This window comes from Triturus cristatus, chromosome 7 (genome assembly GCF_964204655.1).
Source record: "Triturus cristatus chromosome 7, aTriCri1.1, whole genome shotgun sequence".
NCBI classification, from domain to species: domain Eukaryota; kingdom Metazoa; phylum Chordata; class Amphibia; order Caudata; family Salamandridae; genus Triturus; species Triturus cristatus.
Window position 1 is genome coordinate 150,111,674 of NC_140590.1, and position 12,481 is coordinate 150,124,154.

General features: G+C 37.8%; 1 protein-coding gene across 1 annotated transcript in view; it reads left to right on the forward strand.

Annotated features, from left to right (window-relative positions):
- The window catches only part of LOC146809073 (B-cell receptor CD22-like), a 261,719-nt gene that overhangs the window by 186,725 nt on the left and 62,513 nt on the right, over nucleotides 1-12,481 (forward strand). Inside the window, exons 6-7 of the mRNA XM_085614824.1 lie at nucleotides 3,062-3,155; nucleotides 3,241-3,310. Coding sequence (XP_085470950.1) covers nucleotides 3,062-3,155; nucleotides 3,241-3,310 — 164 coding nt within the window. The remainder of the gene's footprint in view (nucleotides 1-3,061; nucleotides 3,156-3,240; nucleotides 3,311-12,481) is intronic.

Consider the following 12,481-nt stretch of genomic DNA (forward strand, 5'->3'; position numbering starts at 1 on the left):
CAGGATGTGATCCGATGTGATGTGCCTTGGTTTGCTGTATTGTATGCATTGTGTGTTGTAGTGCAGTGTGAATAGTTATAGTGTGGTGTGTGTAGGCTGGTATGTTATCAAGGGATGTAGTGTATCCTGTGGTGGAGTCGAATTGCATTAAGTTATGAGATGTTGAATAGTGTGTTCTGTCATTAAGTTGTATGGAATATGAGGTTGGTTAGATTGTGAGCTATGGTAAGTTGTGAAGTGATGTTAGGTTGTGATAAAAAAAAGTGTGGTGGAATGTGGTGGAATAAAACGGTGAGATGAAAAATTATGGTCTAATGTGGTGGAATATATTGTTGCATAGTTTGTTATGGATGTGAAGATGTATTCTCTCATTTATTAATGTGTGATATTTTAAACATCAGAAGTGGTGATCAATGTGCGGTGTACTGAGATATAGGATCCCAATAGTATGGCGGGCGGACTTTGTCCACCCACCATACCCTCGGGAAACGGGACGGCCGGCTGAGGGTGCAGCAGTTCCTCACTCCCGATTAGCATGCGCCCCGTGTGGTGGGCGTATGGCGCATCTGCAACATTGCAGCGGGCGGTGCAGAGAGTACCGCCTGCCGCAATGCCACCAAGGCAGGTTGTGCATTTTTGTTCATTGAAAGGCAGGGGGGTACCTCCTCAGCCCCCAGAATTCCTGGGGGCCCGCTACGGGCCCCCAATGGCGAAAACTGCCTGCCTTTCGCCGCCACGGAAAGGCAACACCCCACCTGCATACTAAAATGGATGGCGGTGTCTACCAGACACCGCCACCATATTAACTGCTTTTCCGCTCGGTAGGCAATCGGGCGGATTGCCTACCGGCAGAAAACCGGCGGACGGTCTTCCCATCCGCCGGGGCCCCCCCCCACCATGGTAATGTGGCGGGGTGAATTCATATGCGGGCGGTAGTTTTCTGCGGGCAGATCGCCACCGCCATATGGGCGGTGGCGATCCGCCCAATATCTTAATGAGCCCCATAGTGTGGAGTGGCAAGTTTTATTATGTTGTAGACAGGTATGCTTAATTGTGAGTTTAGTAGGTGTGGATGCTGAGCTAGTGAGGCATGGACTAAATAGACACACAAAATGTGATTGGTGGAATGCTTGCAATTTGTCTAACCACTGGCAGTTGTACAGGATAGCATCCAAACTCCTTGTTCTCTTGCTCACCATGCCTCCTCTGTTTGTACCCATCCAAATGCAAATCATTCTTGACCCTGCTCCTCATGGGAACAGTCCAGCTCAAACTGTCAGGCCAGGTCCTCCCTGTACCAGAACTCAAGCAAACTAGGACCAACTAGTTATGGGCTCGTGAGCCGGGTACAGCTTGGTTCTAGGGACACAGTGAGCATGGGGTCCACGTCTGGGCATAGTCATGCCACTGAAGGCAGTACATAAAAGGTGGTGCGAGCATTGCTTACAATTTGTCTTACCACTGGCAATTGTTCAGGGTAGCATCCCCAACCCCTCGTTTGTTTACTCACCTTGCCAAATCACTTTAGAGCCAGCCATTTGCAAATCAGTCTTGACTCTGCTCCTTATGGGAACAATTAAGCCAGAATTGGCAGGCCAAGCTCTACAAAGATTTACTAAATATGGGAGCACTTAACCTTAATGTGTTCAAGAATGGCTACCTAAATGGGAGGGCCTAGTCTCTTGGACACAAAAGGTAAGAGCAGAATTCAGAGCACAGAGATGTAATATGTTTACTGGGAGAAAAATAGTCACTCAGATAGAAAATGTCAAGACCATAGATGATTTAGGCCGTTAGGCAGAGGACCTTAAAGATAATCTTTACATGCATTGGTAAAAGGGTTGCAACATCAACCATTTTTTACCAGCCTAGGCTAGTATTTTCCATGGAGGCCAGCAAATAGAGGTGGCAACTTTAACTGGTAACCAATGAAGACTGCAGAGTTCTGGATCCTCTGCAGCTTCTTCAGTGCTGCATGCAGGAGACACAGATAAAGGCTAATGCAATAGTAGATTTTAGTGAGAACCTTAGCACTGAGATCAGATGATGAAAGAAAGAACCTCATCCAGAAGTATTCCAGATAATTCCTGCAGTGTGACAGGTCTCATTCATCATGGCCCTAGAATCTCTCAAATTGACTAACTGATTGTTTTACAGAATCACAGACACAATACCTGAAAGGACCCTTGGTTCTGAGAGGCAAAAATATTCAAGGGAGATTCTATTTAGTATATGGGCATACATAGGAGAGCTTCATTTTGGAACAGATGATACAATAGGATAAATCAGAGAAAGAGAAGAGGAAAAAGACAGGAGAAACTAGAGATAAGATGTGTAAGTGAATAGGGGGATCATGTACTTGCTGAATAATTAAACATAGAAAAAGAAATTGAAAATACATGGAGAACTCTGGATGCTGGCATTCCATAGTGCTTAGGAAACCAAAACGCAGAGCAAATGTAGATGAAACAAGAGGCTGGGCTTCAAGTGACGAGGTCACAGATCCTTCATGTTTAGTATGACCTTGGAAATCCACTAAACTGGACAGCTGCTTTTACTGCTCTGAAATTTCCTTAGCTGACCTAGGCATTATACAAATTAATAATGACATGGAGCATGCCAATATTTAGACTGAACAGTATATGGCAAATTAACTTAATTCTATGACATCTACTCTTTAAAAACATTAAATCCACAACGGTAGTGCCGAATGAGATAAGTATGGTACCACCATCAGCATTACAAAGTCATTTCCAGGTTTAATGACAGACATTAACCAAACCTTTTTGGTGAAAAAAACACATTGATCTAGGGAGAGCCTGCTCCATCATGAGAAGAGGTCAATACATGATTGGGAGGGCAAAAGTGATAACACTCCAAAAGGAAATATCTCTATATTCAACTTGCGCTGCTGTCAGGATATACGAATATAATTGTATATAGTTTGGCAAAGCACAGACAATCTCACTGATTTTGGCATCTCATACTGAGCTTCCCCAGTCTGCAAGTTATTTATCAGTTTGATTTCTACCTGAATTACATTCCTTTTCTGTCTTTGCAGCTGCCTCTTTGATCTCAACCTTTGGTGTTCTTGGAGGTGTTGCAGCTGTCATTTTCCTTATTTTGCTACTACTCGTGATTTTCATTATAATAAGGTACAGTGCTCCCAGAACACTTGGAACCGTGTCATTAGTTTTGGATAAACATCATCATCTCAATGTCTGTGTCTTCCTTCATCAGGGACAGGAAGAAAAAGGTGACAATGGCAGTGAAAGAAAAACACCCTACTGCAGCTACTGGATACAATAGAGTGAGTAGTAGAGTCCTTGTATAGTAATATCATTAGTCAGGTCAAATAAAACTACAGGTCCAAAGTTCATAAAGTACTTGTCACTATGGCTACACAAGCCTATTTTTCAGAGCCAAATAGCTTTAATATGTGGAGGCAGCATTTAACATGGGTGGGACTTCCTGTGTGATGTCTTAGCCACTTCCACTTGTGTTTCCCCCATTTTCATGTGAAATGGAATAATGGGGAGCATTATTCTAGAGCCACAGTTTCTTATCAGTATATAGAAGCTCACTTAAACTGTTGTTTTGTTAGGCCTCAGCTACAGACAGTTTTAGCTCTCTGTCGGCTAGACTTGTTGTTTCTAATATACATATATATATATATATATATATATTCACTGAAAAAAACATAGGTTTCACACACGTTATAGTTAGGAATTAGCATTTAGAAAAACCTTGCAAATTCACTTAAAAAACCATAGGTTTCACACATGTTATAGTTAGGTGGATATTTCACTCGTGAAAAAGCAATGAAATTCCCCCGTTATAGTTAGTTCAGATAACTATAACTCGCGCGCCCGCAATCCACTGCTGATGACGTCCCATATTACATCACTCATGACATGGCCAGTGGCATCACTCATGACATCACTGATGACATCATCCTTGTGATAGAGTGGCGGCCGCGCGAGTTATAGTTATCTGAACTAACTATAACGGGGGGAATTTCATTGGTTTTTCACGAGTCAAATATCCACCTAACTATAACATGTGTGAAACCTATGGTTTTTTAAGTGAATTTGCAAGGTTTTTCTAAATGCTAAATCCTAACTATAACGTGTGTGAAACCTGTGGTTTTTTCAGTGAATTTGTACGGTTTTTTAAATGCTAAGTTATGTATGCATTATTATTTTTTTAATATATTTACTTTACAATAAACTACGTATTAAAAAAAAATATATATATATTATTTTTTGGGGGGTTTTCACCGTGCGCGCACGGTGCGCGCACCCCCGCGATTTAAAAAAAAAAATTTAAAATGTTATTTTCTGCCTTCGGGGTCCTTCAGGGACCCCCTGACAAAGGCTAGGGGGTCAGGAACTCTCTACCCTGCCCCCTTTTCACGTTCGCCACCTTCCTTTTTCACTCTCGCACTGAAAACAAACAAAATGGCGGCCGACACTTCCTGATTTCGACCGATTCGAACGTTGACTAACATGTAACCACCAATCAGAATTACGCTCGTGCACGTTAGGGTGCTCGCACGGTGCGCGCACGGTGCGCGGCAATAGATATGTATGTGCTTTTAACTGCAATTTTCTCAGGAACTACTGAACAGATTGACTCCATATACGCAGAAGGCACATCCCTGAGCTGATGACTACCTTTCTGCCAAATTTCAAGTAATTCTGTTCAGCCGTTCGGGTTGTACCTTGGACTAAAGGTCCCTATGGAAAATTGCATGGGGAAAACGTGTTTTGGGACCCCCCTTTTTTCTCAGCCCCCGCTTGACGAATCCCCCCGAGACTTTCAGGGTAGGAGCGGAGCAGAGCGTCCCACCTATTTTGAAAATTTCGCGAGGATACGTCAACCGGCGCCAAAGTTATTCCAAATAGAATGTTGCGGATTTCCTATGGAAACACGGTCCTAACTATAACTATCTACTGGCGACCGCCAGTAGATAATATATATATAGTGGGCTTTGGGTCAGCCCCTTGCTCATGAATGGATGGCTTTGTTCTCTATCTCAATTGGTTGTTCTTAATTTAATGGCTTCTGTCGCACTTTTTTTGTGCAGCTGACCCAGGAGCATTTCAGTCTCATGGTTTTCTGATTAGTTTATTTGTATCCTTTACATGATGACATTGCTTGCATTAGAGGATCTATCGCTTTTATTTCCTTTTTGTACTCCATTGCATGTGTTTTCTTGCTCTCTCCCTCGTGTTCTACTTCTGCCTTCTCTTTGTTCCTACTACCTCTTGCTCTTCATATTGTTTCTCCTCCCCACACTCAGCAGGGTCATTTCCAACGATAGGCTGCCTTGAAATTCGTTAGCATGCTCCAGTGATTCTTTTAAGACATTTTTAAAGCTTGCTTTGAAAACAGAGCTGTGCTTGTTTATTTAGACTTCATTCCTGCCACATAAAAGCACTGCAGATCCTGGCCTTGGTTTTTAACTTAGTTATGTTGGTTTCATTTTGAGATATCTTGATTGTGGTGCACTTTTTAACATGCAAAGTTTTAGGCCAAGATTTACCCGAAGATGTGTCCGGGTGTCACTTTTCATTCATCCCAAAAGTTTCAGAATAAATTGTAAAACATTGCCTTGTGTTACTTTGTGCCTGGGAGGTATTATGTGGGTGAAGCATGGGCGTTCCTGTGCAGCCATTCATGTATTTTGATGTAAACCCATATTTACTAAAGTCACTAAACAGGGGTTTGCGCCGAACTGGTGCCACTACGCAAGGCTGGCATAACAAGGAGAAATATCATTATTTCAACTTGGTACTTCCACTTTGCATGAATGCTGAATGCAAAAGGATAGTTTTGGTGCAGGAAGAGACCCCTTCTTGCACAAAAACTATACCAAACTTAATACAGGCACCCTTGCTCCATGGCATCAAAGTGCCTGTATTGGTGGAATGGAGCCCAAAGTGAACCATCTCAAGGAGAGTATTAAACTGTACCATCTTTGTAAATACTGTGCAGGTCTGATCACACTGCGTTGGGGGGAATCTTCGTAAATCTAGTACTTAGCATTTAAGGTTGACAGCACAGCTTTGTGAAAATTAACTTTAATAAACCACATGATGCTGAGGACCACTTTTTGCTTCATTTCTGATTTGCAACCAATGTTGCTGTCATTTCCAACACACATGAGGGTACACATTTTGAGAGGTAGAAGGAAGTTTCATATAATCTTGGAAATACTGCCGCTTACAGTAGACAAAGAGTACATAACTTTAACAGAATCAGAATTAAATAATCAGTTTATTTAGACATTTGACCGTAAAACTAATAAAATACAATTAAACACCAATCACATTCTAAAATCAAATACAGTAAAAATGACTATTTATCCGCTATAAACCCAATTCATGAATGTCCATATTTCTCACAGATCATAAAAAGCGCCACAGGTCCACCATCAAATCTCAAAATTGAATACTGGCTAAAACATCAATTGTAAGGAGATGAAACACTGCACCATATTGTAAGAATAAAGGTTATAAAAAATGGCAATGCCTATTTAAAAGGAGGGGCCAATCAATTAATACATGAATAATTTAGCATTTTCTTTTAAAAGTGCATATACATTGACCTTTATTTCCCCTATTTTCTCCTTCAAGATAGGAATCCCCATGAATTGATTAAGACCTATTCTAAATTTTATAACTTCCTAGTGAAGTAAAGTGTCTGACAGATAAAAGAGATATGGATACTTTTCTGAATTGGCCACCATATCGATAAAGGGTTTTTGAGCAAAGTAAAACTTATCATTTTGGCTGGAGAAAATCCAAGCAGCTTCCTGAAGTTAATTCTTTAAAACTCTTTTTATACACATTTTCCACCGGGTCTAAAATATCCCCTTTACCTATAATGAATATTTGAGACCTGTAAGATGGTAATGGGGGATTTGGTGCAAACAAGCTGTTATGAGTGATGTGTGTGACAACCTCCCATACATTTCATTGATCTTTACCAAGGAACCCGCCTGTAATAGAGGTCTAGATTTTATTTCCTTCAGTTGTTTGTTCCACTTCAAATTGGCAACAAAGTGCAGCCCTACCTATTAATATGAATTAATTTCTTCTACTTTCATGCTATTATGATATACCAATTGAAATTGGATATTTTTTTCCAAAAACTAAGAAATGGTCTTAACTAAATTGATCCTCAGGTGATTCGATGCACAGTATGCTGTCAATGCGTCAAGTTTCTTCCGGAAACCCTTCGAAGCATATTGTAAAATTAGGAGGTCGTCAGCATACATCAGACTGGGGATATGGGTTGCAACCAATTTTAGAGAAAAATAATTGAGTTATTTAGGCTTGCTGAAAGGACAGCCACATGGAGACACTAAAGAGGATCAGGGCTAACACACAGCCTTGGCGTGAGCCAATATTTACTTCTATTTTCTTAGAGAAAAATAATTGAGTTATTTAGGCTAGCTGAAAGGACAGCCACATGGAGACTTAAAGAGGATCAGGGCTAACACACAGCCTTGGCGAGGAGCCAATATTTACTTTTATTTTCTTAGAGAAAAATAATTGAGTTATTTAGGCTAGCTGAAAGGACAGCCACATGGAGACACTAAAGAGGATCAGGGCTAACACACAGCCTTGGCGTGAGCCAATATTTATTTCTATTTTCTTAGTTAGTTTACCAGACTCCCTCTATCCACTGTAACAAAGGCAGTACAGGTTCACTGATAGAATATTGATGTAACAAACATCGATGTTCTAAATATCAAAGTAAAAATATAGAATGCATAAATATTGTGTCCTATATTTATACAGGTAAGTACAAAAATATTGATTCAAAAATATCAAAGTAAAAAATATAGATGTAAAAAATATTGAATTAAAAATATATATAAATTAAAATATATTAAATAATGATATTATTGTTAGCAAACTAAATTAAATGTAATATACATTTTAACTAAATATGACAAATAAACTTAAGTTAAAAAATATAAACACTCAAACATAATAATTTATACACATGCATTTATTCTATTATTATCTTTATTTACTTTGTAAACTTTAAAATCATATACAAATTAAATATATATCAATATTTTTAAATAAAAATATAATTCTATAATAAATTAAAACATAAAATTATTAAAACAAATTAAAACTTACATTTTGCACTACTATAAGAGCAACAGTAGGGAAACTGTTGGATAGAGGGGTGAAAAATATTATTCCCACTCCTGTGAGTGCAACAGTAGGGAAAATACTGGATAGCGGAGGGGTAAAAATTACTATTCCCACTCCAGTAAGAGAAACAATAGGGTAAGTGTTGGTTAGCAGAGAGGAAACAATTACTATTCCCACTCCAATTAATGCAACAGTAGGAAAAGTGTTGGATAGCAGAAGGGTAAAAATTGCTATTCCCACTCCAGTGAGTGCAACAGTAGGGAAAGTGCTGGATAGCGGAGGGGTGAAAATTACTATTCCCACTCAAATGAGTGCAACAGTAGGGAAAATGTTGGTTGGATAGTGGAGGGGTAAAAATGTGTATTCCCATTCCAAAGAGTGCAACAGTAGGGAAAGTGCTGGCTAGCAAAGGGGTAATAATTACTATTCCCACTCCAGTGAGTGCAACAGTAGGGAAAGTGTTGGATAGTGGAGGTGTAAAAATCACTATTCCCACTCCAGTGGGTGTAACAGTAGGGAAAGTGCTGGATAGCGAAGGTAAAAAAATTACTATTCCCACTCCAGTGAGTGCAACAGTAGGGAAAGTGCTGGATTGCAAACAAAAATTACTAATAACATTTAAAAAAAAAAAAGAAAAAAAAAATCATAAATAAAAATAAACAATATTAAAAAAATATACATTTAAAAATAAAATATGAAACATATCAAAATAACTCATATTATAATATAAATTACATATAAGAAAAAGCTACAAATACGATATAAAATAAATTAATAAATACATTTAAAAACAATAATTATTTAAAAGTAGCAAATATTAACAAACAAAATAATTATGTAAAACATAAATGTTTTATTTTATTTCATACCCTATAACACCACACCAATAAAAAAAACACCTAAAAAGATGGATTTACATTTATTTCCATAATTAGCATAATTAATTATCAATTAAATAAGTATTATTAATAATAAAAAAATCATGGAAAACACATGTTTTAAAACTATAATATACACTACACACACCTAAAATGATTTACACGATTACCATATTTATTTTTGAATTAATTTAAATTCATTAACAACTAATTATTAATTCAACCATTTTAATATAAATTACTTCCCACCCTTCCCACACTTCCCACCTATACATACCACAACACACACCTACAATTATCTACACAATTACCATAATGAATTGGCAATTAATAAGTTAAAATTATTTCCAACAAATTATTAATTCATAAAAAAATACTTTCCACATTTAACACTATACCATCTCAATTAAACAAATATTAATTAAAAAAATATTCAATTAATGTAAAAAAATGTATAACTACTAAAAATAATCAATACATTTAATATAATTAAATTACTTTCCACTCTATTCCCCTATAAACCCACAACCCGCTACGGTACTAAAAATGCAAAATTAAAATTAAAAAAAATTAATAACTACTAAAGTTTTAACACATAATAAAAATATAAACAATTCTTATATGAAAAAACATACATCACAGTCATAAAATATATACTAAAATACATAACATTGATGAAAAAATCGAAATTTTTAACAACTATATTTTTGCAAATGATATTAAACACTTCGATATTTTAAACATCGATATTACTTACCTAAAATCGATATTCTTGACCACGATATTTTTTCAGACGACATTTCTGACCCATGATATTTTTACCTCGACATTTGTGCAAGTCAATATTTTTATATTGATATTCTTTCTCTACACCACGGTACAGAAGTCCACAAACTGCACAATCTTTGAATTATTTCTTCAGATTTTTTTGATAAAGCCAAAAGGACAAAACAATGGTCGTTGATGGAATAGCCTGCCCAGAAACCACCTTGCTTAATGGGCAAAGGTTTATTTTCTAAAATTCAGTCCTCAAAACTTTGGAGCAAAATTTTGGTAAACATTTTTGCTGACACATCCAAAAGACTAATTAACCTGAAATTTGATATATTTATACCATCTCCTTTCTTCAAAAGTGGTTTTATCACGGAGCCCTTCCAGGACTTCAGAAAAAGTCCTGTTTCAGCTATCCATCGATACAGACACTCCAGATTCTCCGCCTACTCCTCTATGTCATTTTTTAATACAATTGCTAGGATTTAGTTCAGTCCAGAGGCCCTACTTAACATCAACCCATCTATTGTATTTTTAGTCTGTTCTTCAGTGTATAATCCAAAAGTATCTGGATCAATATTATATAATATTACATGATCTTTTGATGGAGAAGGACCATAGAGTTTATACACATGTTTAACACAATCCTATAAGAGGGAGGTACTGCAGGTGAATCAGTTGCATTATTCACCAAACCCCAAAATTGTTTCTGATTCCCTGCCTGGATAAGTTCCAGCATTTCACTACATTTTCTATTGTAGAAGCTCACGATTTTAATTTCCTTAGTTCTTTTTTTACTTCCTACAATCTTCATCAAACTATCCTCTAATACATTTGTTTGCAGAATTATTCCTTACATTCTCAGCCCACGCCAGAAAATTCCGAAGACGTGAGCACACTATCAAAGTTGCAAACCAGTCTAATTTTGTTAAAAATGACATTCAAATGAATACTGGGGATGTGAGAGGTTAGAAACGGGCTTAGAGGCACCACAGGATTACAATAATCTGCTCTCAAGGACCAGATTTCTCTCAAAAAAGCAGTTGCTAAAATACCAATTAAATACCACAAAGTGAATAATAGTACTATCGCTCACTTAGAAATGGCAGATGCCAGAATAGCTATATCTAATTCAATTCAATTACTTTATTCGGTTCAAACATATCCATAAAGCTATATTTAAGAAAGTTATTTCAGTTTTTTGAGACTAGGTAAAAAGAAATGGTATATTTGTCATAAATGCTGAGGTGCTTTGCCTGTCATGATGGGAAGCCAGAAATATTGAATTCTGCAAAGTCTGTCATAATGGGATAAAAATTATGAAAGAATAGATGTTTTCTAAGCAGTCATTCTGTCCACAATTTTCAAACAGGCAACACTGGCTAGTATAATGTTATTTAAAACATTGGCTTCACAGGCACAGTGACAATGGCTCTGTCGGGAAGAAGGCAATTACATCGCTAATAAGGACAAATCTTGTTAAGAGTATTTTATCTGACTCTCTTAACACATTATCAGCGTCGAAACGTCGACGATAATATATGGCTCAGTCTTAACAAATCTCTTGGGGCCATATTATCAAGGAATGGCGATAACATTATCGCCGCTTTAGCGGCAGGAAACTGCCGCTAAATTGGCGATAATGGGCTTGATAATATGCCCTTGTGAATTCCAATAGAAGCCCAGGTTCACACTAGAACATGGGCTTCTATTGGAATTCTCTGCGGCATATTATCAAGCCCATTATCGCCAATTTAGCGGCAGTTTCCTGCCGCTAAAGCGGCGATAATGTTATCGCCATTCCTTGATAATATGGCCCTTGGTGTATATCATTGAACGGTCCTGCCACAACCAGAGATATTGTTTCCGTTGGTTTTCTGACCATTCTTCAACTTGTACATACTTGTATATAGCTTCACTCTTGTATATATCCACTGCACTACCAGCACCGAGCACCCACTGTCACTTTGAAACACTGGTCTCTTTATAATTGCGCCTCATCTTGACAGCCCTTGCAAAATGTGTTTCTAAAAAATGTTTTGTGAAAACTCAAAAGTAACAAATAATAATAATTTTTGCAAGCAATTTTGAGTCATTATTCTGTATTGTTGTGCTCCAATATCTGTGTTCTTGCACGCTGCGGTTTATCCCATTTGTAGTACACTCTGGCATATTGATTACGCAGAGAGTCACATAAAGTACTCTTTACAAGATTCGTCCTTATTAGGGATGTAATTGCCTTCTTCCCGATAGAGCCATTGTAGCTTTACATATACTTACCCAGGTTATGAGGGACAAAGGGTTCCCCCATTGTGTCTATACCTCACAGGCACGGTGAGGCACAGATATCTTTACAGATCTGATGCACCAGGATCAATGACAGTGTCACTGATGCACAACTACAGCCGTCTAATATTAAAATGCGTCGTACGTGAGTACATTCATTCCCATCCTGCAATGATGCGTCCTTCTCAGGCTGCATGCCACTAATAGACACAAAGGCAGCATCAGAGCTGTGTACACAGAGCAAGACAGAAAAGGTGAGGAGAAGGAAGGGTACCTGAAGGGGCTCCTTACAAAGGAGTAATCCACTCATAAAATGACATTGCCTATACATAGGGCCTGAAATGTTAAGGTTTAGATTACTAAAAG